Source organism: Patagioenas fasciata, chromosome 20 (assembly GCF_037038585.1).
Source record: "Patagioenas fasciata isolate bPatFas1 chromosome 20, bPatFas1.hap1, whole genome shotgun sequence".
Classification (NCBI taxonomy): Eukaryota; Metazoa; Chordata; class Aves; order Columbiformes; family Columbidae; genus Patagioenas; species Patagioenas fasciata.
In genome coordinates, this window is record NC_092539.1 from 10,050,336 (window position 1) to 10,078,276 (window position 27,941).

A 27,941-nucleotide genomic window follows, 5' to 3' on the forward strand; every position below is an offset into this window, starting at 1 on the left:
AGCGCACGCGCTGCGGGCGCCATCACGGGCGGGAAAGGGGCGTGGCTCTACGAGGGGGCGTGGCTCTACGAGGGGGCGTAAGGATGTATGGGGCGTGGCTTCGCAGGGCGTGGCTCCGCGAGGGCCCGGCCCGCCCCGCCCCTTCCCCGGGGCCGTTCACCCGTCGCCGACCAACACCCAGACAAAATGGCGTCGTCTCGACTCCTCACGCCGGGCTCTTAAAGGAGCCGCAGCACCTCAGGCCTGGCGACCGGTGGAGACGACGAGCGGTCGGCGGAGGAAGGGAGGCGGGAGTGGGGTGCGTTGGCAGCCGGTGCCTTGATCGGAGTCGCCCAGAGGCCGCCCTGCCTGCCACTGCCCCGGCGGGCGGGAAGCAGTGAAACGGCGTTACCATGTCAACGCAGGTAATCAAAGCGGCGGCCTGAGGGGAACCGCCCTCGGCGGGAACCGGGATCCCCGTTCAGCGCGTACCGGGATTCCCGGGGTACTCTCCGGGGCACCTCTCCTCACTGCGGGTTGGGGCGCGGAGCTGCCCCACAGCCCGGCTCCGCGGAGGGAGCTCAGCCCGGGCTCAGCCGGGGTTCGCGGTCCTGTCAGGGGCGGGAGCGGCCGGTGGTTCGGCGGTGGCGGATGGAGCTGCGGCGGGTGCGCGGCCGTTAACCGGGAGGCGGGAGGGAGGGACCGCCCGGGCGCCCGTGTGCTCCCCGCGGGGCTCGGGGCTCCTCCCGGGGTTCCCCCGGGCAGATCCGCCCGGCGCTCCCCGCCCGCTCTAACCCGAGAGGTGTGTGGGGGGGTTCAATGCAAAACCACAATGTGTTCTCAAGGAAGCCCGTTAAAATGCCCAGCTGCTCTCTTTAAATATGACGAAACTTCCCCAAAATAGCTCTTTATTAGCTCACCACTGTCTTCCTGCCCCTTCCAGACTCGGGTTCCTGGCCTCGAATGAGTTGTGCCTCCACGTGTTGGGCAGAAGAGAGTGGCTCTTTCTTTTTGGGGAAAAAAAATCGATTTTAATGAAGAAAAGTCAAGACACAATGTAATCCCTCATATAGCTCAAAGCTCCCTAAAAGCTTATATTTATCTTCTGGAATTTCCTAAAATGTTCTTTTTTTTTTTTTAGTAAAGGGTCTAGGTTTTTGTAAAAATGCGTCCTTTGAAGACAGTTCCTACAAGGACTTTAATGTGCAGAACATGCACATGATGCTCGTACACTTACCCCAGGGAAATGTATTTGTCCCGGGGGGAAGTTTCTGTTAACATATTCTGGAATTTCCCAGGCAGGCACAGAATAACTTGTTTGCAGAAAGGGAACGCTAATGGAATGCTAGTGCTAGACTGGTAATTTTTTTCCTCTGTTGCCTTTTTTTGCTTGTATTTGCTCTTCCGGCTGCAAATTGGATTATTTTCTAGCTTTGGTAAGAAACAATTGGGATCCTGGTCCTCTTTTTCTGTCCTGTGCCAGCTGGGTTGGTCTGAGTTGAGAGCATCTCCAGACCTGACAGATTTTGTGTAAGCTGTCAATTGTGGGACAGTTGCTGAAGTGAGTTGGAAACCAGAAAGCAGTTCAGCCGGTTCCTGGTGCTGTGCTCTAGAATGGTGTAGATGAACAGGTGAACACTGCTCCTCCAAATATGCGTTAGCTCATGAAAACTGGAAGCTGTCACCCTTGGGATAATTGGCTTAGATATGGGGGTTTTTGGCACCAGATCATTGCTGGAAATCTTTTCTTATGCTAAAAAGACAATATTGTTGGCATGCAAACCACTAAGATTTAGCCTTATGTCCAGACTGATGTTTATTTCCATTCTTCCAGATACTTGTCAAATGATATGCTGTATTTTTGGCAATGAAGAAAGGCTCGGTAAGAAAAGCATTATGTAGAAAACCACAGATACCAGCTTCTCGAACACCTAGTCCGATGTCTCCTGGCAGTTCAAGTACCAGGTCACCGTCTCCTCTCAGCCAACAGACATCTCCACCTGCTTGCAAAAGCACAGAGCGGAGGCACCAACAGCTTGATATTACAGCAGGAAACGTCGAAGCTGCTTTTGAGGATACGTTTCATAAAGGTATAAATAACTGCTGGTATAAAAGTACATAGTAAAAGTCTAACAAGCCAGTGCTCTATGAACTGGATGATTAAAGATGTATGATCTGTTGGAAAGAACCCTGAGAAATTTGCTTTCATCTCTTGGCGCTCAAATGTGGAAATGATAGTAATGAAAGCTGAGTAGAATAATGAGACTTTTACTTCTTATACTGCGTGCCGGGCGGAAGGCTGGCGAAGAGCGACGCATGCTATGGGTTTTCCAAAAGGTTTATACCCACTTACTCTCACATGTCATTTCCTGTCAGTGCTTGCGCTGTGCTGGTTCTTCTCCTCCCCCATCAGGGGGAATAATTTTCAATATTTTACCAGTATTTGGTGTGAAGTGAAAGACTTAATATAAAAATCACTAATTCTTTCACTACTGAAGGCAGTTTCTCTGTTTAATTTCAGATGAAAATGGCGTTAGTGCAGGAGTTAGGTACATTACTGAACCCTTGATAAAAGGTCTGTCAAAACAAGAAAATTTGGCATTTATAAGCTCACTGAATCTTTCTTCCTCGAAGGATGCGGACAAGAAATTTAAGGTAAGTTATTGAAAATAACTGGTAATTAAATGAAGTAAAAAAATTATTTTTATTAGTAAAAGTGTATTTTGAAGTGGATGTAAACAGCTATATTCTGTTATCCTAGTTCTATAAGCAGTTTCTGTTTTAAAAACCAACTAAACAAACCCCAAAACAACTGTCAGTGGACACTTGTGCAAAATAAAAAAAAAATGGATCAGTTAGAATGAAGTTCAATTTTCGTAATTTTGTAGCTTTTGGACTCTGCTGTGTTTTGGTGGTGGTGTTTTGGTTGGGGTTTTTTTGCCTTTGTATTTAAAAGAGTCTGCAAAGCTAAGGGGTTAATTCTCTGTTCTTCAGTACATAGAAAACTTGGAAAAGTGCTCTAAACTGGAGACACTAAATCTTAGTAACAACCAGATAGAGAAGATTGAGAAGTTGGATAAACTGTTGAAGTTGCGTGAACTCAATTTATCTTGCAACAAAATCAGGTAAGTTGGAAACCCTGATGGTCTGGTAAGCGCAGATACAGTAGAGTTGACATTCTCTTACTGTATAAGTGGGTTCTCTCGTTATGGTGCATTTCACATAAGCTGTATACCAAGACTAGCAGGTGAGATCTTCTTAAAAAGCATCAGCTCTTGGGTAACAGAAGGAGAATTAGTTCTGGGAGATGCCGTTAGCGAACTGTGGCTGCAGTTGAGCTTGTTTTCTGGGAAACCAAGCCAGAAACGCAAGTTTCCAGATGCCAGAATGAAGAGGGTACAATAACCCAATTAAACGCATTTAAAATGTAATTAAACTTTTACTGCATATTATTATGGGTAATACAACAAATTTTCTTTTAGGAGAGGAAGCTGAATGGGCTTGATCAGGCAGGCCCTGAACTCACTAAATATGAATAGCTTTTTCGCTTTCACTGTTTGGAGAGTGTGGGATCTTTTCTGAGTGGTATAAAAGTGTTGAAGGGTAATGGTTCAGATAATAGCAAAATTCTTGGTTTCCTTTATTTTTTCTGTTACTGAATTATGATCTTGCCATGAGACTGACCTCGCAGGAGAGAAGCTGTGGTTTCAGGAGAGAAGTTAACAATAGATGCCGTCATTTCTACACATTGTGTTTGCAAAACTTCCTCTCTCAACAGAAATTGAAAAAGTCAGAGTAGCTTTTAGCTACTGCCCCATGTTTTCAGACTTCAGTTATGTACAGTTGGTTCCTACTCAAGTTTTTCTGAATGTAATACTTGGAAGTAAGCTGGTGTAATTTAATTTGGATAGTGAATCCATGGCAGTAAACAATGGGTGTTGCTAATACCTTCAGTGATAGCTATTTGAGACAGATTTTGCTGTAGTTTGTCCATAATGCCTCAGTTACCATGAACCATAGCAACACTACAGTGTAAGTTATGTTTTTCTTCTTATTTTCAGTAAAATTGAAGGTATAGAACATCTGCGGAATCTGCAAAAGCTGAACCTCGCAGGGAATGAGATTGAGCATATTCCTATGTGGGTAGGGAAGAAACTGAGATCCCTGCGCATCCTTAACTTGAAACAGAATCAAATATCATCAGTAAGTGATTGACACTGACGAACTTAACTCTGAGTAATTGCTGAGTGTCTTTCCACAAAGTCTTTTGTGAGCCTAATAAAGCTGTTTAGCAGAAAACCCCCCCTTTTGTGCCAGGTATTCAAAACATAAACCTACACGATGTTGTTCAGGAAAGTGCAAGTTTTTGGAAACCTAGGCTAATTTCCATGTTTTGCAGCTACAAAAGAATATTTGTGAAGTGAAATCACTGGTTTTATCTGCCACGTATTGGAAAAAGCTCTTTCTGTTGATCCTTTGAGATGGACCAAACATAAAACATTGTATACAATCAGAACTTCAGTAATGGGGGTTTAATTGTTCTTGGAAGGATGTCTAGTCATTGTTGCATTTATCTTTGATTTAGCTCCATGATATAGCTAAACTAAAGCCTCTACAAGAGCTGACTTCTCTGTTCCTTGCGGATAATCCGGTTGTGAGTCTGCCTCACTACCGCTTGTACACCATCTTCCACCTGCGAGCCCTGGAGAACTTGGATGGATGGCCAGTGACGAACCACGACAGGCAGGAAGCTCTAGAGAGGTTCAATTTAGGTAATTTAGAACTATAGCGAATGACGCCACATTTAAGTTTAGACGAAAAAGGTTTCTATTTGAGTGTTTCTGTTACTTTGTTTTTCAGAAGAGATAGAAAAATTAGAAAGAGAGTTGGAAAACACAGTAAAGGAGCTGGAGAACCTTAAACTTAACCAGTCCAAAGTGCTTGAGCAACTTCGCCATCAAGATGAGGTGAACAAATCATTAAAAGCAAAGACTTTGCAACAGAAGCAAAGCTATGAAGAGATACAAAGGGACCTGGACACCAAAAATGAATTGGTAAGATAATCACTTGCAGTAAGTAAATATTTGGAATAGCTCGTTGGAATCAGAGCTGTCAGTGTGAGAGTTCACATGGCTGGAGATTTATGTTTAAAATTAACAGGCAAAACTTAAGCACTTCAGCTTTTAGACTGTGATTCCTTGACCAGTTCTTCAATATTCTTTCTGTACAAAAAATAAGTATATTGAACCAGCCATCAGTATTGCACTTGTAATTTATAGTTCATAGTAACTTATTTGTTTGTCTCTGATAGTTTTGTCTTGTTTGTATAAAATTCTGTCGGTTGATGACAGGTGAAGTATCCCCTAGCTGCTAAATTGCTGATGTACTGAATCTCCTGTGTTCAGTCTTTAAAGTGCTGCTGCAGTAAGGGAAAAGATGCTTTTACAAAACCAAGATGTGCATACAAGTTGCACATCAGCGATACCCCTTGATTATTATTTTGGGTAACGTCCATTAGTTTACTTGTCCTTTATTCACGTCATGCTAAAATCTGAAGTTTGACAAGTGTCTTTCATCAGTGGGTATAAAATGCAAGAGAAGTCCGGTTGACTCGGGAGTGCTCAGTTGTGAATGACCTGATGGAAACTTAATACACGGCTTTTATCTTGCTTGTTAGACTTGTCCTTTAAAATTTTCTCCTTCGGAATCTCTATAGCTAATATTTCTATAGCTGCTTTATCCGTTGGAATCTCTGTAGCTAATATTTCTATAGCTGTTTCTTCTGTGAACACAGACACTAACCAGCAGCCAATTTCTGAAATGTACTTTTCAGTATAGTGACATTTAGCAGCATATATTTTGCAGCTTAACCCCCTCTTACCCATTGGATGACCGACTTTGCTCGCTTCTCTCTTCCTTCAGCTGGTGTATGGGTTTGTCACAGTTCCCTTTCCGCAGAGCCTTTATTCCTCACTAAAGGTAGCCCCGCTGTGCTCCTGGGTTGCATGGTTATTTTTATTTCTAGGATTTATTTGCATGTTTACTGAAGTAGGAACATTTGTACAAAGTGTTCCAGTGAGACTTTGTATCCAAAAACCACAGTGAATGTAATTTTCTTGGTCTTTTTTTTTTTAATTTTCTCTGAAACAGTTAACTTTTTCATGACATGTATCAGTTTCAAAATCTTTCTTTAAGCCTTTCCTTTATTCCAGTCTGTTCTATTTCTTTTCCTCCATTAGTCCTGCTTTCCACTGTCTGTTGGAGTTTTGCTGCATGTTCTCCCTCAGGTATTGAGCGTGAAAAGTTGATTTAAAAAGAAATCACATGATGGACCTGTATTTAAAAAGAAACTCAAAACCTAGCTAGGTCAAATTTAAGCTAAAGTAAAATGCACAGGCTCTATACACTTGAGACGTGTTGTTTCTTCTACAGTGTTAATATTTCTAACTGCTCATTAGTAGCAGTAAATTCATTTGCTACTTGGTGCGGATTTTGCTAAAGGATTATACGCAAATTACTTTTTATCCTAAGCTAGTGACAGATTTACTTTCAAACCTTTGTACGTAAACTTAACAGGCCTTTCATGTGATCATTTGTGTTACATTACTTGTGGAGTTCTTGTCTACTCTTAGTTATGTCGTATCTTGTAATAAGTTGCACTTTGTGATATTCTTGATCCAAAATACGTCATCTTAACTTATTCTGCTGTGAATTATGTTTCAAAGCTAATGTCTTTGCAGTGCTCTCTGCTGAATTGAGATGTGTGTGAGAATAATGACACTTGAATTAACACAACTTAATTTGTTTGCTGGTTTATCAGTTGAAGCAGAAGACAGTGGAGCTGACTCGAGCTTGCCAGAAGCAGTATGAATTGGAGCAGGAGCTGGCCTTTTATAAGATTGATGCAAAATTTGAGCCGTTAAATTATTTTCCATCAGAGGTAATAATTTTGAAATAATGGATCTTTTCATTACTGAACAATTTTTTTAGGTTACACTTGAGTGAAGTTTAAGTGCAACAATGTTAACGGACTAAGTATAATCTATATTACTACAAAGTCTAAAATTCCTCCAGTTAAGCATCCGCTTGCATTACCATTTGCAACAAAGTGATCATACCCCATTTGGTTTGTTCATTAATTCCATTATAAAATAACAAGAGTGCTCAAGACCAAACACATGAGGTGTAGACTGTTTTCTTCTAATTTTTCTGATTTCAAGTTGGTTTTCTTTTCCATGCTTGTTAAATGTATATTATGAGTTGACTGCAAGTGTACCTCTGAGGGGGATATAAAGACATTTTGCTTCATCCATTTCAGGATGTTGAGCTCGATAATGTACCTGGTGAAAGCCCCTACATTGGTAAGGCCAGGTATAAAAGAAATATGTTTATAGGAGAAGGCTACATAGCTAACAAAGCTCAGCAGCTGGAAATTGGGAAAATGCAACGGGATGAAGATGATTTCTGCAGGAAACCCCAGCTGCAACTGCAGCTACAAGCTCTAGATGAACTGCTAGAGGGTAAAGAAAAAAGGATTCATTCAGGTAAAACCTTAATTTTTATCAAATAAAAATTAAAATATGTATATCAATGTGGCTTATTCCACTGATTAAATACTTGATGTGTTATTTAAGGTAAGAATAGCAATAGTGCGTTAAAGGCTGTAAGTGCTGTAATTTCTAAACATTGTCCTTGGTGCAATTTGGGTCAATACTGTTAGAACTCCTGTTTGCTATTATTTGAAGGTAACAGGATTAAAAGATTAAATGTTATTGAAAAGAGAATGCTATGGAGTCTTCATATTTGATGCATTAATTTAATTGTATAAGACTCATTAAAAAAACATGAAATACTGTTTGAGAAACCAGAATATATTAGCTTTGATTATGACTTTTAGGAAAATGCATTCTGATTAATGTGCTAACAGAAAATATGTGTATTCATGTTATACAGAATATTATAATGTAATTTGTGGGGTTGTTTTGTTTTTGTCTGCAGCACAAAGGAGATTAGAAGACCTGCAAAGTGCAATAGGAAATGCAGAGCAACAAGTTTTGAAAGTAACAGGGGAACTGCAACAACTGGAGGATGCTCTGGCTCAGAAAAAGGTACATCAAGGGCTTGCTACCTGAATAGCAAGGGACCAGGATCCTCCATATTTTAACTTAAGAAGTTGTAATTGGGGGGGGGGGGGAAAGAGACATTCTAGATAGTCTTCTTAGGACTGCAGAAGGAATTATACAGGAGACTTTTGAAGTATTGTCTGAAAACACTTGAGGATGATGGTAGAGATGAGGATTTTTTTGTTTTCTTAAAAAAGTAAAGAAGATTCAAAATAACGCATAGATGATTTTTAGGCAACCTGTTAGGCAAAACTAGCAGTCTTATTTAACTACTTAAAATGTTCTTGATCAGCTGTGTATTTCCAATCAAACTATTTTACCCAATGTCCTAATTCTGTCTCCAGATTTCACAGGCCAACAAGGAAGCTGTTGAACAGCAGCTGAGTGAAAAGATAGGAATCCTGCATCAGCTGCGCAAGGAGGTTTTAGACCTGGAAAAGCAAATGGAGAAACAGAAAAGAGAAATAGGGAAAAAACAGAAAGAGCTTGAAGACTTGCAGAATTCTCTTGCTTCTGTAAATCCTAAAGATCCAAGACATGTAAGTAAAACTGAAATCTCAAGTTTTTATGTAGTGTGTATATTCATGTACCTTGTTGCATCTGTGTGTAGAATCTGGCCTTCAGGTTTCTTAAAGGTCTGTGTAACTGCCGCAGGCCTATCGCTGAAGTCCTGCTTTGTCAGGGGATTCTTGCATTGGCAGAAAAGTCTCTTTGCAAGAAAAACTGTCTGTGGTGGCAGCTGCAGCTGACCTGGCTGAAGTGGTGACAGCTCATATTAATACTGCAGCCTGTGGACTGCAGACGGCTGAAGGCAGCAGCAACCTTGGCTTTCTGAAGTAATCCAGCATCCTGAAACTAGAATCAATTTTCAATAAATCATTCTAATTCTGCAAAGATGCATACTGCCTTTTTGGTGGGGACTAATGTCCTTTCTCTGCTGTCACATACAGTCCTGTCCTTACTGATAGATTTGAAAAGGTCTCAGAGCTACGTCTTGCAGGGCTGGGGCAAAACCCCAAGAAGAGCTCCAGCTCTAGCTTGATAGTCTTGGTTTTTTGATCTCCAGAGAAGCAAGACCTTTGATTTCTGAGTTATTAACTGGTGAGAGTACAACAAGTGTTTGTTTACATTTGAAACCCAACTGAAATTGAATCACTCTTTACATAGCGTTTTTTAAAAGCATATGTATTTTTAAATGAGAGCTTTTCAGACCAGCGCTGCAAACACTTTTAAAAAACGCGGTTGTTTTCCCAGCGGTGACACCGGCAGGGCCGTGGCGGTTCCGGGCGGGCTCCCAAAGCCGCGGGCCCGGCCCCTCCATCGCTTCCCCGCTTGGCGCTGCGGGGCGGGAGCGGCGGGAGCGCCGGCCCGGCCCCCTCGGGGCTGCGGGGCCGCTGGAGCCGCCGGGGCCGGGAGCCTGAGATGGGAAACTCCGCTTAACTGCTGTGTGTGCGGGGCTGTCGGGTCTGTCCTCGCATGAATTCTCCATCAGGGGTGGGGCGGGTCGCTCCCGATACCGCAGGAAGAGGAGACAAAGGCAGAGCTGTAAGTGTTTGGCTTTTTCCAGCGGCGCTCTGGGGACGTTCGGCAGCTGCAGCGAAATGACTCAGCAGCAGCGGCACCTCTGCTCGGGCTCCACTTGTTGAAATGTCGCCGTTCAAAGCCGAGCGGTAGTTTGTCGTTAACAGGGGGACGAGTTGAATTCCACTAACGTGAATGTGAAAAATAACTTCCGGTTTAATCTGTTAAAAATCCAGAAAGCTGGTTTGTACCCATGGCTCTTGGTGCGGAAGCAACTTTAGCAGTGATTTTTCAGAGAAATTGTGTTTAAAATTTCTACTGCTAGCTCACTTTTTGAATTTTTTTGAGTAGTAAGAAAATGTGCTGTTTACCATGGCAATGTAATGCTGAGGTTTTCTAAGTTTTCTGGCGTTTGAGCTCTTTGTGAGTCATTTCATACAAGTGGGGAACAGATAGCGCTGCATTGTGTTGATAACCTAGTTTTGTGTACAGCTGAAACAATCGGCTACATTCACACTGAATGCATGAAGTCCTGACCAAATCTGCTTGAGTTGTGGCTACGTTGTATTTCCCAGAAATATAAATCTTTGCTATAAAGTTGGCCTGGCTTGCTGGTTCTTTGGAGCATTTTCCTTTGGTCAGTGACCTGACATGTTCTAAAGCATCATCTGCTGTGAAGGCAACGCAGGATGACAGGTCGAAAGCTGCTGGAGAAAATCATGTTTGTTCTTGACTGAAAGAGGAAATGAGTAGAGTGAAAAGTAAAGGCAGGAAGAAAGGTGGTAGCCATGAGTAATAATTTATAAATACAGGCTTTATTCATCATGCCAGGGCAAGAGGGAGACTACACAGATTGTTTGCCTATCTGGCGTTCTTTGTGGAGCAGTAATGAGGAAAAAAACCAAAGCAAACCACCACCAAGCATCAAAACATAAGCTGCACTTGTGACTTTTACTGCCAGTTGTAAGACACTGCAGAACTGAGCTAAAATATCGACTGGACTGTTAAAATCTGTATTGATGTTGTCCCACTTTACCTTCCCTGCTGTTAATTTACAGGTTCACATGAAAGGTCAAAAAGCAAGTAAAGAACAGCAGTTCGATGTCATGAACAAACATTACAAACAGCTCGAGAGTCGCCTGGACGAAATGCTCTCTAGGATTGCCAAGGAAACTGAGGAAATCAAGGACTTGGAGCAACAGCTCACTGATGGTAAGCTTTTATTTTACCGTCTTTCTTGTGTTTAGGTTAACATGACAATTGAATTGAGGGTTCAGATTTGTTTATCTTTGCTTAAATGAAGCACAGAATGTGTAGAAAAAGGTTGAAAAACTCTTCTTAACTGATCTAGGAGACTTTTTCTTATGGTGAGGGGGAAGTTTTGGAAACCGACTTATTTAGTTCATTGACTTAATTAAGAAAAGCGGTTTAGTTTGGTTTGTAAATAAATGCGTTTACTTAACTATCTCATTTTTTTTGCATTTCTGCAGGTCAAATAGCAACAAATGAAGCACTGAAAAGGGATTTAGAAAGTATCATCCTTGGATTACAGGAATACCTGGGAAGTGTTAAGTGTCAGGCAAAACAGGCCAATGATGAGTGCAAGGAGTTGCGCAAGGATAAAGACTCTTTGCTACGAAGATTGGCAGATCTAGAGGAGGAAAGAAACAACCTGGAAGTAGTTGCCATGGATGCAGAAAATATGAGAAAAGTAAGGCTTAATACTGTACTTCTTCCCCAATTCAGATACCTAGGAATAAACTTTTTTAAAAAAGGGCAAATGATCCAATTGTGAATAGCAAAGCACAATGTTTTTATATGGTAACTTCACTGAGATGTGCCCACGCGCATTAAGAACAGAATTTGGCTCTTCAAACCAGTTGCAAGAGACGTACAGTAAATGTGTACGTTATGGAAGATGTTTCAGAAACACAGGCTTTACCTTTCAGACGTTACTAAAAATGGATTTGCAGTCAACATCACAGTGAATTGTGTTAGTGAAAGTGGGAGGGTAACCGAGGGTGTGCGTGTTGTTATCCATGTCTGTCCTATCAGCCAGTTACCCGCTAAGTTTTATGTAAATCTTAACACCAGGGACAAATATGTATCACTTCAAGCTACATTGTTCTCATTTGAGCCTAGATTTTTGTTACAGCAGCATCACTGACCTGACTTTGTAGCAGTGCTGCCTAGCTGTAAGTTTTAATAGTTAGTGATTAGGGTTAATGTCTCTTTTTTGATCTGTTTGCTCTCACATCGATGCTGAGTTCCAGAGTAACAGAGGAAGAGAGGCAGTGTACTCTAAGAAATTCTGGCTCTCCTGTGTGTGTATTTCTAAAATAAATGTAAAATTCCAGGAAATTACAATGCTACAAGGCGCACTGCAAGAGCAGCAAGAAATAAATGAAAGGCTTAGAGACGCACAAGGGAACATCAGTGCCTATGAGGCTGAGCTGGAAGCCCAGCTAAGAGACAGAGACATGGAAGCCAAGCAGCACAAAGAAGAATTGGAAAGACTGAAACAACTTAACCAGGTAAGAACAGAGCTCTTATAGTGCCAGAGGGATCATAACCCCCAGACGAGGGACAACCAAGCTTTCCTCCAGTGATGACTTGCAACTAATTGCTGGTTTAGGTGTGTTAAGTCTAGGTTAGAATTTATAGTACAAGTCATCATGATGATGTTTTAGGAAATGCAGCTGTTATGTATATATGGTGATGGGTTGATTTAGGATGGTTGGGGTTTTGTTGAAGTTGTTTTGGAAATGTTGCCGTATTGTTATAGTTTTAAGAAATACAGCTGCTGTGTATTTGGGTGACAGGTTGGGGTCGGGGGTATTAATCTGAAGGTTTTCTGTGTTTGTAGATGGAACTGTCAGCCCTGCAAGCTGAACTTGAAAAAGAAAGGCAAGCCTTAGAGAACGCTCTGACCAAAGCACAACTAGCAGAAGAGAAGGAACAACAGAATTATAAGCTCCTTTCTCAGTTCAAACAATTGCAGGTGAAGCCTTTGTTGCCTTTGAGAAGTTAACTGGTCAGTGGTACAGAAACACCTCTGCTTAAATACAGTGTCACAGATCAGTGCCTCATCTTTACTGACTAGAAACCGAGTGTTTGTCTTCCTAAAGCTGCTGAAGGGCTCAATTTCTCCAGGCAAGAGTGATATACTGGGTTCAACATGTTCAAAATATGGCTGGCAAAGAAACGCCCTTCATTGCTGAACTGGCATTTAAATACTTTTCAACATAAAGGAAACTGAAAGGCAAAGATTGTTTGGGTTTCCTCGTTTTGTTGTTGATACTGGGTCAGACCACACTGATAAAAATGCTTGGACTCTTTATTTTAAAAAACAGAAAGAAAAACAAAACAAAACCACCATCAATCAAAACCCTAAAAGAGATCTAGGAATTAAAAATTCTCGCTTTTATAATCTCTGCATTTGTTTGCTTATGGTTGTGTGGGTGTGTTTCTGTTGTCTTTTTTAGGGAGACAATAATTTCCTGAAACAACAGCTTAAGGATCTTCAGAATCAGCTAAACCATGCGGTTGGGAACTTAATTCATCCTGAGGAACTGTTAGCTCGTATAAATGAACTCAAGCAACAGCTTCACACAGGAGCTGGAGAGATTCAGTAAGTAAAATAAAAGTACAGACTGTTAGATTTGTGCAAATCCATGTAAATACATGAGAGCAACCAGGTGCGTGTGCTGCATCCCACTGAGTGCAGCCTAGAGCAGTTCAGACCTGAGCTTCAGCGCCCTGTGGTTGTTGAGAGCGTCACCTCAGCCCAGTAATTGCATTACTGAGGGAAAGGACATTCGGTGCTGCACCCGATTTCATTTACACTGGATGTCTGAAACTTGCACTATTGTATTAGGCTTCATTATTTCGGTATCTGGTATCACAATCACTGTTTTCTGTCTAGGAACCTGGATTGTTTCTCTTTCAGGTGTCAGAATTCAGGTGATGTTTTAGGGAAAAGCCTTGCAAATCTGCAGAAGGAATTGAATGACGTGCTTGCTGATGCTCAGAGGGAAAAAGAGAAAGCATGGGCTAGACAGAGACAATTGCAGGAAGAAATGGGATCCCAGCAGGAAAAACTGGAAGAAGTACAGGAGAAATACAGACAGGCACGTATCGAAACAACAGAAACCAGAGTAAGACAATTTCAGCCGGTAACCGCCTCGGCAGCTCACTATCCATACCACTACCAGAATAAACTGAGCACTTGAAAAATGTTCCAGTGGCAAAGCAGTTCTTTTTCCTTTCTTTTCTGGTACAAAGTATGCTGGTAACTGCACTTCCCAAGAAGTTATTTCTGTTCTATAAATAATTGAAATAGGGTGGCTTTTTGTTGGAAAACTAGATATTTCTGGCTGCTCATTCTAACTTATTTAACTTCTAGGTTAAAGCTGAAAACAGGCAGAATAAGAACAAGGTCCATCGGTTGGAGAATGAAATTCAGCATTTACGTGAAAAAATAAAGAGCATGGAGGAAATTCAGGGCCTTGCTGAGCAACAGCTCCAAGAGGCAGATGAAGAGAAGGAGAATATTCTCGCTCAACTGGAGGATTTAGAGAAAAGGGTAGGAATGAGTGAGGAGAAGTCTGTGCACTCTGTTTGCTCACAAAAAGAAGATGCAGAAACTTCTGAATTATTCTGCTTTCTAAGATAGATCGAATACATGAAGGAACAAAGAGATTAAATATAACATCTTTATTTTTCTTAACTTTTATTGGTTGTCCTTGCTTTAGAGTTTGCTTTTTGTTTTCCTGCTACTTCTGTGCATAAAATAGAAAATGAGATATGCATGAAGGCCAAAAGTCATACCAAGAGAAAGGCTTTCTTCCATGCTGCTTTTTACTTCAAACTTGTAAAACCTTTTGTTTTCCTGGTTTCAGAAAAAGACGGAAGATGCCAGGGCACAAATGCAATTTGTCAGTCTGGATAAAGAACTGAAGGAGTTAAAGAGGGCAATCGTCACTTCAGATAAACTGGCAGCCGCAGAGCTCTCCATTGCTAAAAATCAGCTGAAGGCTCTTCATGGGACTGTTCTCAGAATTAATGAGGAGCGGGCTGAGGTAAATCAGCATTGATCATTAATTGCTTGTATGTAAGTAGTGCTTTCTAGTGCCATCAGAACGGGAATGGTCCTGGTGTTAGAAGGTGAGGGAGAGGCAAGTTTAGCCTCTTACTAACTGAAGGTCAAACAGTAGATAATGCAACAAGATAGAAAAGCAAAAGAAGGGAGCATGGAAGTTCTTACATTTTGTGTTTTTAAAACTAGGAACCATTTTTGGCAACATATAACATCTCTGTAGAAATGCTGTAAAGTTAAAGGAGAAACATTATTTTACATAAGCTTTTCTAGTTCCTGGAATCCTGTAACAGACAAGTGCTGATGCTTCTTATTAGTCAGCCTTTCACAAAGCTGCTTGAGACGTCTGCAAGCTTGTGCAGTATTCCTGCAAATGAAAGCTCAAACTCTTAATTTCGATTTCAGGAGATCGAGGAAGCCGAAGAATTCTGTGCGGAGGCAGCTCGAGCAGCTCGGGATCTCACCAGAGCAGAAGCAGAAATAGAATTGTTACAACAACTCCTCAAAGAGAAGGAAGAACAAGTAGGTTGCTGTGCTGTTTGCTCTGTGTTGTACGAGGAGGATAGAACACTTGGATATATTGGTTCTGTGAGTTTCTGAAAATGCTGTATTTAGAGGTGTCTGTCCCACCTCTTTTCCTCACGTTTTCCCAAGTCACGATGTTCGTTGCTCCGCTGACATTTGCCGAAGAACAAAATAAACCCCTCACTGACTCCAGTGGGGACTTGGAAGGAAAACTATCACCTGTTCACTTAAATACCTTTATGTGAGTTGCTGTGAGCCTTGGTCGTACAAGGGGTTGGGAAGAACAATTCTGTTGCATCAGAGTGGTGCACGTGTTTTGCTGAATGAACATTTTTGTAGGGATGGATGGGCATGTTTGGAAACATTTTATCACAATGTGATTTCAACTGAAGTGCCTTGCTTTGATTTAAACTTATGTTTTAAACAGTTCCAGCATGAAATGGAGAAAGCTGGTGAGAAGACTGCTGCATCAAGCTCTCAGAAGTTTGAAATTGATAAATTAAAAGAAGCTATGGAGCAACAGAAAGCAGAAATTGGACGTTTAAGATGGTTGTTAGATAACGTTGGTACAGGTAATTTCTCTTTTCTCTCTGTTTGTGGGTAAACATGGACACAGAAGACTTTACTTCTCCACATTTGTTGCTGTTTGATCTGAGAAGCCGTTCAGAGCACAGGAAGTTTATTCTAGGAGAATAAACTGTTTAGGGTACTTTCCCACACAGTTCTATACAGGACACATTGAGCCCCTAAGTCGCTGTGCTTCAGCGGCCTCAGGGCCTGCAGTGGCACTAGGACATCGAGGCTGACGTGTTTGTGACCTCTGGAAATGTAGTGAAGTTCTGCCTCAGCTGGAAAATCAGAATAACAGTCTGTTGGTTTTCATCAGTTTGTGTTAACAACTACTTAGAAAACACTAATTGTGTTGTGCATTCCATTTATACTGCTCTACAACATTGTCAGAGACCTGGAGATAAGGAATAATAAGCATCAGTTACTTCAATGCTTAATGCAGGATTTATTACTTAATTATTTGCCTTATGCCTTTTAAATGGTGATTAATTTTCAGGTAACAAAGATGAAATTGATAACTTGCAAGATGAAATTGCAGCTCTCAAAAATGTGCTGTCATACCAGAACGATTACATCACCAATATGGTGGATCCATTGAAAAGAAGGGGATACTGGTATTACATGCCATCATCACAGGTCAGAAATGAAAATCCTCCTATGTGGAAAGTCATTTCATAGGGGAAAGTCCATGATAAACGTGCTGGGTCTACGAGGAACTGAAGAAAAAATATCGGCTGGTGTATGAGAGTAATAGTGAAACAACACACACAAATGTTCCTGTGTAGGAATGTAGTATACGTAAACTTTTGAGACAGCTGTTCAAAATACCATATTGTGAATTCATTTGGGTAAAGGTTAAAAGGGGACATTGCAGACAATTATTTCTTGCAAAACAGCATTTGCCTGAGATTAAGAGAAATATTGTTTCAATATTTTTAGTATTCTCTTTAAAGACGCATCATGGTTGGAAGTAAGAAAAGGCAGAGCTTGTACAGCCTGCTCTTGGAAAAGCAGTGCTTAGCACGTCCGTAACAAATAATTGATTTTACCTGATTTGTTATTTCTAGGTTAACACGTGTTCTTTTTTTCTTTAGGCTTCAACTCCTGCTTCCCGCAGCACCAAGGATTCTGGGGTTTGTTTGCTGTGCTCCGGCACCTCCCTGCCCCGGAGAGGCTGCGGGCAGGAGGGGCCGCACGGGACGGGGGACCTGCCCCAGCCAGGAGGCTGCTGGGTTTACTCCCCGCTCAGGAATAGGTTGTACAAACCAAACTCTGGGAAGGGTAAGTCAGCCTCATGGTCTTGAATGTTTAGGAGCATCGTAAAGAGGGACTTGCTTTAGAGTTCATAGGCAATTTTTTTATGTGCATGAACAAATTATAAATGTTTTACTGTTGAACTCGTTATTCAGCTTAAGCAGCATGTCTGACATTTTTGTACCTCACATAAAATTTAAAATGTCCTTTTGAAGAATATCTTTTACTGGAAAAGTGATTTAAAATTACCTTTTTTTTTTTTGTGAAGATAGAAGAGCGAAAGAAGATAGTGAAGGAAATGAAGAAACTCGTGTTCCCCAAGACCCTCCCTTTGTGCCACCACCCGGTACCGTTATTTACACGGCCCTGCCAGACGGTGCCCCTGTGCCTCAGGGAACGGTGGTTTACGGGCCTCCTCCTGCTGCTTCGGTCGCTCCTGGATCTGTTGTCTCCGGCCCCGCTCCCGCGGGAGCTGCGCTGCTGTACGGGCCTCTGCCCCCAACATTGGCCGTCCCGCTGGTCCCCGTGGGCGTCCTGCACTGCAACGTGCCCGAGCATCACCAGTTGGTACGGCCAGAGCTGGCAACAGCAGCTTTCACCATAGGGAACTGAGTGTGAATGGAGTAGGAACATCTTTAAACATATGCTTTCTAAAATAGAAACAAACAAAAATGCAAAAAAAACCCAAAACCAAATCCTCATTTTCACAGATTAGATTATTCCAGGTGTTGGTTGGTTGTTTTTAAAGGAGTCTCTGCTAGGAAAGTTCTGGATCTGATAGAGCTTGCTGATCAGAACGCTCAGTCTCCAGTGCTGATTGTCTGGATTTCCTATCTGTAGCTGTTTCTGTGTCTCAGGAGGACTAAAATAGAAAATAGGTCTTAATGTTGTTGTCCTGTTTCCTGTACATAGGAGAGCGAAGTCTCAAGGCTGGAAGACACTGTGTATTATTTAAAGTCTCGGAAATACAAAGATAAACAGTCAGAGGCAGCTGAGCACAAAAGCAAAAAAGAGGTGGAAAAATTGCATCAAACCATTGACGAACTTCTGTGTGAAAGAGAAGAGTTGGAACGTGAAGTAGCAGAGCTACAAAGAGCAGCTCAAAAACATAGCAAACGCAAGTAAGAATATTGCACTAGATGCATTTGAAGTAAGCAAGCGGAAATACCTGAAATTTTCCCCAATAAAAGTCAATTTGGACTCATTTACAATTAAGGTAAATGGACTAGAACTTCAAGAAGCTCCAGGCAGTTTGTATTTTAATTGCATGTCTTTGTTCCTGACCTTGCAGGGCCTTCATTGAAGGATATACTGACAACCTGATTGCAGAACTGCAGTTAGAAAAGTCTCTTAAACATCACGAAGATGTTGCCGATGAGATCGAATGTATGGAGCAGACTCTGGTGAAGCGGCGAGCGGAGCTGCGGGAGGCAGACAGGCTGCTGGCCGAGGCCGGAGCGGAGCTCGAGAGCACCCGCGGGAAGGTGAGGAACGCAAGGAAAACCATTACTCCAAGTGCAGAGGGATTTACGTGTTGCATTAAGGTTGCTGCAAGCAGAGGATTTTTGTTTGTGTAATCAGTTTATTTTCATTTGGATAACCTGAAGCCTCTTAAAATGCTTCTGTTTGAAAATTAGTCGTGGGATAACCTGGACTAAAAGAAAATGTTTCAGTCCTTGCCGAAGAGGAGGAAGCTTTTCCGCTCTGGACAAGAGAGGGGAAAAGGTTCAGCTTCATGGTACACAAAGAGAGAGAGCTCAGGTGGAATGCTGGAGCCAGGAGTTGATTTTGACAGCCAACCTGCAGCTTAGGGATGTGGAAAGCATGAGATGGGAATGTATTGCCTCAATAACCTTCAATTTTTGCTCTAGGCTAAAGACACTATTCAAAAGTACAATCATGCCAAACAGCATTTGTGCCGTGCTGAAACGGAGGCAGAGGAGCTGGAGCGAAGGGCTCGGGAAACGGCCGTTAAACTGGTGAAAGCAGAGCAGCAGTTAAGGTACGCATGCTGGTCTCGGGACTTTGTATCAACGGGGCTGAGGAGCAGAACAAGATTCTTTCAGATATCAAGATAATGCTTCTGAAGAGGGAGAGCTGTTAAAACGTTAATATGAAAAGGCATAAATGCTTCTTTAGGTTATTGCAGGCAGACACAAGGGATTTAGAACAGCGTAAGAGGGAACAAGAAGGTATTTTGAAGGAAATGAACCAAATGGTGGCTGCAAGAGACTCCGAGTTCCAGTCATTAAACCAGAAGATAGAAATGCTAACTGAAAGGTAAGTATTTGTAATTTACCATAAACTCTAATAGATAAAGATGTTCTTTTCCAATAAGTTCCTGCCTAAGGGATTCTTGTTTCTTCTGAATCATGTTTTTGTTCTCCCTGTCAGTCTTCAGAAGCTTCAAGGAGATGTTAAAGCTGCAGAAGGTAATGAAGAACATCACCTCCAGATCCTCAGAGAAGCTGAAAACCTTCTTCAAGGCAAGAAAACTGAACTAGAAGGATTAAAAGATCAGGTAAGGCTTATCTTACCAACTCTGGACTATCAGTGGTGTTGGTTTTGATGTGACTGGAAGCTGGGAAGAGTCTGAAGTTCTGAACTGCCTGGTCTGAAATGAATTCTACAGGACTGCAGTGTCCAGATCAGAACTGAGTCTTTGGTATTGGCTTTATTATCCAGGTTTAGCGTGTGATGTTTATCTGATGGGATCCTTATGCATTTTGCAGTTCAGGTAGATCTCTCAGGCAGGGAACAGTGTCCTGCACTGTGCATGTGTGTAACGGCAAAAATAACCTTCAGGTGCTTGTTGTGTTAAACTTGCACGTTGTAGATCAGCGCTCAGCAACAAGAGCTCTTGTTTCTGGAGGAGCAGTTAAAGCAGAGAAAAGAGGAGCTCCATGTCCTTCAAGACTCTATTGCTCAAAAGAGAGGTGACCTCAAAGAAGCTCTTCAAGATGGAGAGACTGAAGTAAATGAGAAACTACGCCAAATGAGGGTAACTTCCAAATGAGCTTTCAATTCATTGTATCTTGGAAGAAGAGCAAAAGAATAAAGTATCAAAAACATCCCATAAAGTTTCCACAAAATCAGGTTTTTGCTTTCTGTGACCTCCCACTGAATTAAATTGGCCAGAACATGGACAGAGTTTTAAAATTTTATAAATGTTTACAACTTATATTTAAAGAAAAGCTTTATTTAAAATGGCGAATAATGGCATTCCTTGTACCGCTGATGCATTTCCACAGGAAATAAAACTACTTGTGGAAGAGCTTCTTGTTGAGAGGAAAAAACTGGATGTGCAGATGACCGAGAAAAGAACCCAGCTTACGCTCATCAAGGAGGACATTGGAAAAGAGCAGGAGAATCTTCAGGGAATCCTTGGGCAGATTACCAAGCACAAGACAGGTATGGCCCTGGCTCACTAGGCAGCATTTGTTGTGCATTGGAAAGAAATATACACTGAGCAATTAATTGTGCATCACTGCAGCGTTCTGATCCTCCCTCCTTTTCAAATACTGTGAATGACTGCGGAGAGGAGTTCTCTGCGATTCTCGTGGTTCACCCCTGTAATAACCTTGGATTTCTTTCATCTCACTAGAACTGAAACACGTTCTGGAAATGCTGGAGCTTGAAAATAATGAACTTCAAGGTTTGAAACTACAACATGAACAAAAGGTCAACGAGCTCCAGAAGACTCAGGCTGCAGTTCTGGAAGTAAGTGCTTCTAGTAAGCTACTAAGTAAGTAACTGCGTGTTCTGTGCTTCCAGGAGATCTGACATAGAGCAGATCTACCTGCCGCTTGCTTTTAGAAGCATTTACCTCCCCTCTCTGTACTCTTTTTGTGGAGGATGTGGAAAAGGAGGTACCAAGGACATCCTTGGTACCACACGTAAAGTGGTCACCTTCCTATATCACCCGAGCATCTCGCAGCCCTTAAAGTGGCCATTTATGAATGGGGGTAAACTAATGATTAAACTACGATGGAACAAAGAATTGCACCCCTGTCTTCCAGTCCTTGTGCTTGTCATAAACACACTCAAATTTATCTGGCGCTTGAAGCTGTTGTAATGCTGTAGTTACAGAGGGCACTCCGGTCGGCATGTGAATGAAAGGAGTTTAAACTGCTGCAGTTAAAGATGTTAATAACTTTTTCTACTTCTTGGCCGTACAAATGTGTTCTTCACAATCCCTTCTTCTGTAGGAGAAGTTAAAATTGGAGAACATTCAGAGGTTATTCCAGTGCCAGCAAGGGGAAGTGGACTGGCAGGAACAGCTGCTGGAGAAAGACCGGCAGGAGAACCAACATCTGGTGTCTCGAATGCGCGCTCTGCAAAGTGACATTGACTCTTTGAATAAAGAAAAGGAAAAGCTCGAAGAAGATTGTCAGAGTTTGGAAAAGAAGTTGTCACAATCCAGAAGGTGGGACAGAACATATTTTCTTGCAAAGATCAGAAGTGATGGGAGCGCCTTGAGTGTGTTTATCACACTTAAAATGTAGCTCTAACTTTGAGGTGGCCAGTTATACAGAATATGCTGTTTCTTACATCCTGTGGAGGTTTTATTTTAAGCATATCTAAGCAGACTCAGGGAAAATATTCAGCACTGGAGATGGGGAATGCAACAGCATTTGTTGTATGGCAGCAATGCAATGAGAAATGTTATGGAAAGCAAACTGTTAAGTGTCGGAACAGGCCGGTTGTCCTGCTCCCGTGGCTGCTGTGGCATCTCCTGGGGCTGAGAGAACTTGTGACATTCAGCTGGTTCTGAGAGTCCTCACCAAGTACTTCCAGCAATCCAAGAATATGTATTTGCATTTACAGAGACTTAACTGCTACTGCAGACAGCAGCAGGACCGCATTGGCCAGCATGGAACGAATGGAGCTGGATGTTAAAAACCTGCAGCAGGAGGTGGAACGACTGAACAAGCAGAAAAAATCACTGAGTGGAGACATCGCTGTGGCACAGAGGGATCTTCAGGGTACAGATCCCGTTTGCTTTTGAGCTATAATGCATTTTAAGAGAAACGGTGTTCAAAGAGACACTGTAACTGTCCTGTATGATATTAAATGCGTAACATGCTCCAATATCTACAGGCAGAAAGTATTTAACATGTCAAAAAGACAGAAATTTTTCGAAGCTGTTTTTCGATTGTTTATTGATTTCTGAAAAGAGATGGTTTATTTGTCTCGGTATTTCAAATTGTTGATTGAAAATCTGTTACCAAATATTTTTTCTAGAAAAAAAGGAAGAACTAGAAGCTCTGAAAGGAGAATTACACAATTCCAGGCAGCAGCTTCAGCTGGTCCAACAGGTTGGTTCTGGTGAGCTCCGCACTGATTTCTGCACAAGTCGCTTCCCCCAGCTGAGGGTCCGTTCTGTTTGTCATCGGGCCCTGAATGAGCCCCTGGTGAACAAGGGCTCGTTTAGGACCTTGTTCTGCTGAGTCGGAGTCCGATGGGCGGCAGTGGGTACCTAACGAATGAGATTCTTGTTTGGAGTTTAAGTTGTTTGGTTCATTTTGTGTCTATTTATTAAATTTTTTGCTTGATTTTGAATTTTTTTTTTTCTAGAAAACCAGATACAGAGGCAAAATCACGCTGGTTTATCGGTTTTTTTAGAAAGAAGATAGAGTTTTTGGTTTTGTTTGTTTAAAACACAATTGGCAGCATCTTGTAGCTTTGTGCCTGGTGATTCCTGTTGTGTGAATTCCCTCAGCAGCTGGTTCCGGTGGAAGGTGTTCAGTGTGACGGGGCTGATCCGCTGTGGTTTTGCAAGTACAAACGTCTCAGAGCTGTTAATCGTACCAGCTCGTTACGTCGCTTTTGGTTTATATTGCAGGACTTGAAAAATACTACAAGGCATCAAGACGAGTTGCTTAGAGAGCAGGCGGCTCTGAAAGAAGATACCCTGGAGTGCCTAAGGAAACGGAAGGATTGCCAAGAGAGACAGAAACAGAGGGAGAACCAACTGCAGCAGCTGCAGAAGGAGCTGGAGGAGAAGGCGGCAGAAGTGGCTGCGCAGGAGGCGGTAACGAGCCCCTTCCACCTGCCCGCGGAAACAGCGCGGGCCAGAAAGCTTTGGGTGCTAGTTTATAAATACCATAGCAGTGCTTTAAGAAACATGACGCCTCATTTTTGAGGAATAGCAGTAAACAAATAGCTTCGGTATTCAGTTCTGGTTTAGTGAAAAGTAGTGTGTGAGCCCAAAGGACCGGCTGTGCCTTCCTGGCAGGGGCATTTACACCGACCGTGTAAGATCAGCACGAGGCGCAGTGCTGGAGCTGATAGTAAAATGAAGGTGGGTTGGCTGAGCATTGCAACAAAGCATTAACCGAAAGAAAAACTGAGGGAGCTGCACTGAAAATAAGAGAGGCAAGAAAAATTGCTAAGGTTTTTGGCAGCAGGGAGTATCAGACTGCGGTTCTTTCCAGTTTGTGCTGCTTTATCTTCTGAAATGTCTTGTGGAGATGGTATCTGCTCTCGTCTAGTTGGTGGTAGTTAAAGCTCCAAGCGGTGCGTTTTTTGGCAGATTCTTCATCGCCTCAAGCAAAATTCAGAGCGTGAAGGAAAAAAACTGGAAGAGTGCACAGCGAAAGCGAAAGACCAGAAAATGCTGTTGGAAAAGGAACTGGCGGATCAACAAAAGAAGCTGGAGCAGGTGATGGCCAAAGGGAGGCAGGGGGAGGAGAAGCTCAGGAGGCTGGAAAAGGAGGAGTCGCGACGCGCGGCGCTTGAAGAAACCGTCAGAAAAAGCAGTAAGATTCATTGCATGAATAAATTGCTACCGTCTGTGTGTTCTAAGTCTCATGAAGCCACAAATTCTGTTAATCTCGCTTGGTTTCTAAAGCAGCACAGGGGTTGACTCTCAAACCCTCCATAGTCAACCGGTGTCCGTCCCCTCTCGCCTCGTGCCAGTGCTTTTACAGACCAGCGCTCAGATTAATGTCTGAAAAATACCTGATGTGTATGAAATATGCCGAGATACTCAAGTTTCTGCTAATCAGGTTTGTTTTTTAAAAATGTTAATTACAGAACAGCAGCTCTCAGAAAAAGAATTGCAATTACAACAGAAAAACAGAGAAATAGAGACTCTGCAAAAAGAACTGGAGGACTCCAGGTCTGAGCTCAACCGTGTCCAGGACCAGATGGCGTCCGAGAGGAAAAAGGCAGAAAAACGGATCTTGAGGCTGCAAGAAGCAATGAAAATACAGAAGATGCAGCTTGAAAGAGAACTTCATGTAAGTCCTGGCTGAGCGGAGAGTGGTTGGGGATTTGGGTTAAAGAGCAAAGTGCCCCGACACCCAGTTTTATTGTAGGGGGAACAAAATAACGCATTACCTTCATGGCCGGACCGAACTCGCGGCAACCAGACTCTGGTATTTCCAGTGTGTGCTGCAGAACGGCTCTAGTTAGTCCTATTTAACGCTGTTTCTGCCTTTTAACTTGAAGAACTGGTGTTATGTGTTCTCAGTTGGTTTTGCTGCAGTGGGCGCTCACAGTAAAAAGCAAATCTTCCTGCATTTCCTTAGGAACTAAAGCATGAAAACACCTGTTTGCAGAGGGATGGAGCAGCGGTGGAACAGGGCGCACACGACAACGGCGAACGAGCCAGGCGCCTCAGCTGGGACCTGGGGCAGATGCAGCGGGACTGCGCGGGTCTGCAGGGCCCGGTACGAAGGGGAAGCTTTGTCTTCCACACAAGTTGATATTGTTTTGGTTCTGAATCTCCTCCAGTGTGCGGTATCACAGTTAGAAATAGACCTGCTTAAAATTGCCATGTGATTTTATTTTCCCAAAGGTGGGAGAAGTTAAGCTTTGGTAACAATCGGCAGCTCACTAATCCTGGTTTAAAAATGAACGAAGCGGCTCCATGCAGAGTTGTCCGTGCAGGGCTGCCTGGCTCCGAGCAGGGCTGTGTTGTTGGGGCAGAGCTGAACAACCATGTGGAGCACGGCAGGCGCTGCTTAGGCCAGCTCAGATGGATCAGCCTCTTAAACAAGCAGGTGTAGGTGCCTCTGTTACCATCCTGGGGCTTCACAGGCCACGTTACTGTCAGAATTAGGGCTGCATCTGCCCAGTGGTTTTGTGATTCCTGATCGCAATAGTCAAAGTGTCAACACTTCAGAAATAAGCCTTGTGCAGCCCCACAGGAGAATCCCTCTGATTGACGCATTTGTAACGTGACAACAAAATAGTGAGACTGTTCTCTGATGCAGGTTAAAACTGAAGACCTGGAAAAGAGACAAAGGGAAACGGAGAGCACAGCAATGTTACTTAAACTGGAGGTTGAAGATGAAATTAGGAAAGGCTTTGGATCTTCAAGCCCATCTTCTCTGGAACCACTGGAAGATCTGGAAGCCCGTTGTGAAGCAGAGGGTGGTCTGCAGGGCGAACCCTGTGACCCGGAGATGGGTCTGTTTGCTGCTGCTGACAAAAGGTTCCTCCCAGTGGAAGAAAAGCTGAATTTTTCTAAAGTCTTCTCAATGGTAAAACGCTTTCAAACAACAGCTGCTGCTCGCTCTACAGCCGAGCACGTCGGCGTTGGTCCCTTAACCCTAACGCTCCGGTCTTGAATGTGCTTTTGTTTCCAGAAGGATGAGCAGTGGCGTGGAGAGGCTCTCCGAGAAAAGCTGCAGCATCAGGAAGATCGGCTGAAGGTGACACATCTCCCCTGTCACACTAGTGTGTCCCTCGGGTCCCTCTGAAAAGGAGTGTGACCCACCTGGAGCCTGGGGGATCCTCCGGCTCCACGTGTCCACTCTGGACATCACAAGGAGCTGCAGCCTCCCTGGCTGGGAACAATGAAAGCCTCGCACTGCAGGCTCTATCAAGCCGAATCATTTTAATTAGCAGTTAATTGGATTTTTGAGTATTCCAACAAGATTCCCACATTGACATCATCCTGTGGTCTATTAGCAATGTGACCAGTTACAGTTCAGGAGCTCCCTTGATCATTTTAAGTACAGGTGTGGCCAGGGTGAGTGAGCACGTGTCTGCTGCTCTCTCTTCAAGCAGTTCCTGATAAAGGCCACAAAAACGGAGCTTCTTGCTGACGTGGGGGGAGCTGAACTATTACAAAATAATTCACAAACCCCTTGCCATCGGCTTGTGGTTTGAGACTCAAGATCACACCCCTGAGGGCCCAACTGTGAAGTCATCAGGTTTTATAACTACAGTCTTGGAACCTGCAGGGGCTGGGTCTGACTGGGCTCCCGCTGCGCGCAGGCGCAGCTCCGGCAGGTCATGTCCAAGCAGGTGGACGTGCTGCTGCGAGGGAAGCGGCAGACGCAGGGCAGCCTGCACAGCCTGCAGCGCCGCCTGGACGCGCTCGACGAGCTGGTCAGCAGCGCCTCTTCACATTCACCCGTTCTGCCCCAAAGCTCAAGTCCGGTCTCTCTTCACGATGCCTTGAATTCAACAGAACCACAGGTACCGCTCTGCCAGGTGTAGGAAATCTGGTTTGTTGTTAATGATTTTGAGTTGTGTCAGTCTGAGCCATGTGCTCACCATCCCGGAGGAACCACGGGTTTGCTGCGGGTGGGGTGGCCGTGCTGGCCAGCTGGTTACTCCGGTGGCGGCCAACTGCTCTGAAAAGGGGGTTTTGCCAAAATCTGTTAATTTTACAGTGGGTTTTTTGTATTTATTTTTTCTAGGCCGCTCTGACGAGACTTGCGCGCTTCCCCAGCCGCACAGCAGGCTGTTCCGTGGCGTCTCCGCTCTATTCCTGCTCACGAGGAGTTTCTCAGTGAAGTCCAGAGGTGAGACCTGACCTTAGGCCAGGCCTGGCGGTGGAGGCGTGTGGGGGCGGTTGCCCAGGGGCTGTTGTCCCTTCCCAGGAGGGCTCCTGGGGTTGGGGTCCTGCTGTCTCATCCTGGTTTGGCTCTTTGGGTATTTTCAAACAAGTTGTTGGTGAGAGCTCTCTGTGAACTCTCCTGTGATGGGGAGAAGTTGCCACCATGTTGATAAACGTTAAGCCTCCGCCATCTTTCATCTTTCAGTATTGCTTGTCTGGTTTTAATAAATGTACATACAGCCTTGCATCTGCATTCCAGTTAGAGCTGGTTACAGTACTGGCCTGGTGCCTGATTCTTCTTTTGTCATGATTTAAGTTAAAAATACTTCACTTCAGGAGCTGCCATACGTTGGAAGAGAAGCTTCAAGCACAGCTACAGCTGCTCCGGGGCTGGTGCCAGTGCAGAGATGGCAGCTGGAAACGCCGCCTGCGTGGTACAGCAGCCGAGCCGCTTCCCGTGGGGCTGAGCCACTTCCCATGGGGCTGAGCCACTTCCCATGGGGCTGAGCCACTTCCTCGAGGCACCACCTGCCCTGCATGCACAGCCCCTCACGGGCCATCAATTCCCACCTTCCCAGCCTCTACCTCAGGATTTACAGAAGCCTTTTCTGAAAGGGCCTTTGCCCCCCCCAGTACTGTGAAACTGAACAACTGAGTTTTATGTATATAAGTTTTTTTTTAAAAAAAACTATTTTAAATGTGGATTGCAATGTGTCCAGAACAAGTCCTATGGCAGTGGAGGTGTTTGTCCATTTCCACTCTAAAGAAAACTTGGACCAAGAGTTGTCCGTTTACCTGTTGGCAAATGCGTGGATGTTTTAAATCTAATTATTTTGGAGTATTTCCTTAAAATAAACATCCCTGACCAATGCCTGCTGTGGTCCATGGGGGCTGGGTTGTTTGGGGTGGGTGGTTTTTATTTGGTGTTTGTTTCTGAAGTACGTGGCAGTTCCAACCAAGTGGCTTTAATTAGTAAGTGGTAGAAACCTCGCAAAGTGTTTTTTCCACTAAGGCCCATCTGAAAGGTTGAACGCGAGCAGCTGAAGCACAAACACCATCACTACATGGAATT

The 27,941-nt window shown here is 43.4% G+C and overlaps 1 protein-coding gene across 5 annotated transcripts; it reads left to right on the forward strand.

Moving 5' to 3' along the window:
• Positions 1-147: 147 nt before the first annotated feature.
• Positions 148-27,738, forward strand: CNTRL (centriolin). Of its 5 annotated transcripts, XM_065853912.2 has the most exons (45): positions 148-404; positions 1,814-2,069; positions 2,501-2,634; positions 2,974-3,104; positions 4,041-4,182; positions 4,565-4,751; positions 4,840-5,033; positions 5,902-5,958; positions 6,800-6,919; positions 7,298-7,523; positions 7,978-8,087; positions 8,447-8,641; positions 10,682-10,835; positions 11,114-11,334; positions 11,981-12,157; positions 12,490-12,624; positions 13,109-13,254; positions 13,573-13,753; positions 14,029-14,208; positions 14,525-14,704; positions 15,127-15,243; positions 15,674-15,818; positions 16,313-16,452; positions 16,911-17,097; positions 17,339-17,637; positions 17,983-18,191; positions 18,362-18,554; positions 18,942-19,072; positions 19,210-19,350; positions 19,465-19,591; positions 19,907-20,071; positions 20,322-20,481; positions 20,675-20,790; positions 21,279-21,496; positions 21,898-22,055; positions 22,315-22,388; positions 22,916-23,104; positions 23,606-23,831; positions 24,109-24,314; positions 24,606-24,746; positions 25,293-25,562; positions 25,668-25,733; positions 26,302-26,505; positions 26,730-26,834; positions 27,206-27,738. In XM_065853912.2, the coding sequence occupies exons 2-44, from the start codon at positions 1,847-1,849 to the stop codon at positions 26,823-26,825; spliced, it is 7,071 nt and encodes a 2,356-aa protein (XP_065709984.1). In that variant the 5' UTR covers positions 148-404; positions 1,814-1,846; the 3' UTR covers positions 26,826-26,834; positions 27,206-27,738. The 5 variants fall into 5 exon arrangements, with proteins under 5 accessions (XP_065709984.1, XP_065709985.1, XP_071673648.1 ...); XM_065853913.2 differs by lacking the exon at positions 5,902-5,958; XM_065853914.2 differs by lacking the exons at positions 148-404; positions 1,814-2,069; positions 2,501-2,634; ... (3 more) ...; positions 4,840-5,033; positions 5,902-5,958 and adding an exon at positions 6,244-6,266.
• Positions 27,739-27,941: the final 203 nt, after the last annotated feature.

Coding starts and splice junctions, on each gene's coding strand:
- CNTRL (XM_065853912.2), top strand. CDS start 1,847: ATGAAGAAAGGCTCGGTAAGAAAAGCATTATGTAGAAAACCACAGATA. Junction 4,752..4,839: donor TCTAGAGAGGTTCAATTTAG/GTAATTTAGAAC, acceptor TTTGTTTTTCAG/AAGAGATAGAAAAATTAGAA. Junction 8,088..8,446: donor ATGCTCTGGCTCAGAAAAAG/GTACATCAAGGG, acceptor TTCTGTCTCCAG/ATTTCACAGGCCAACAAGGA.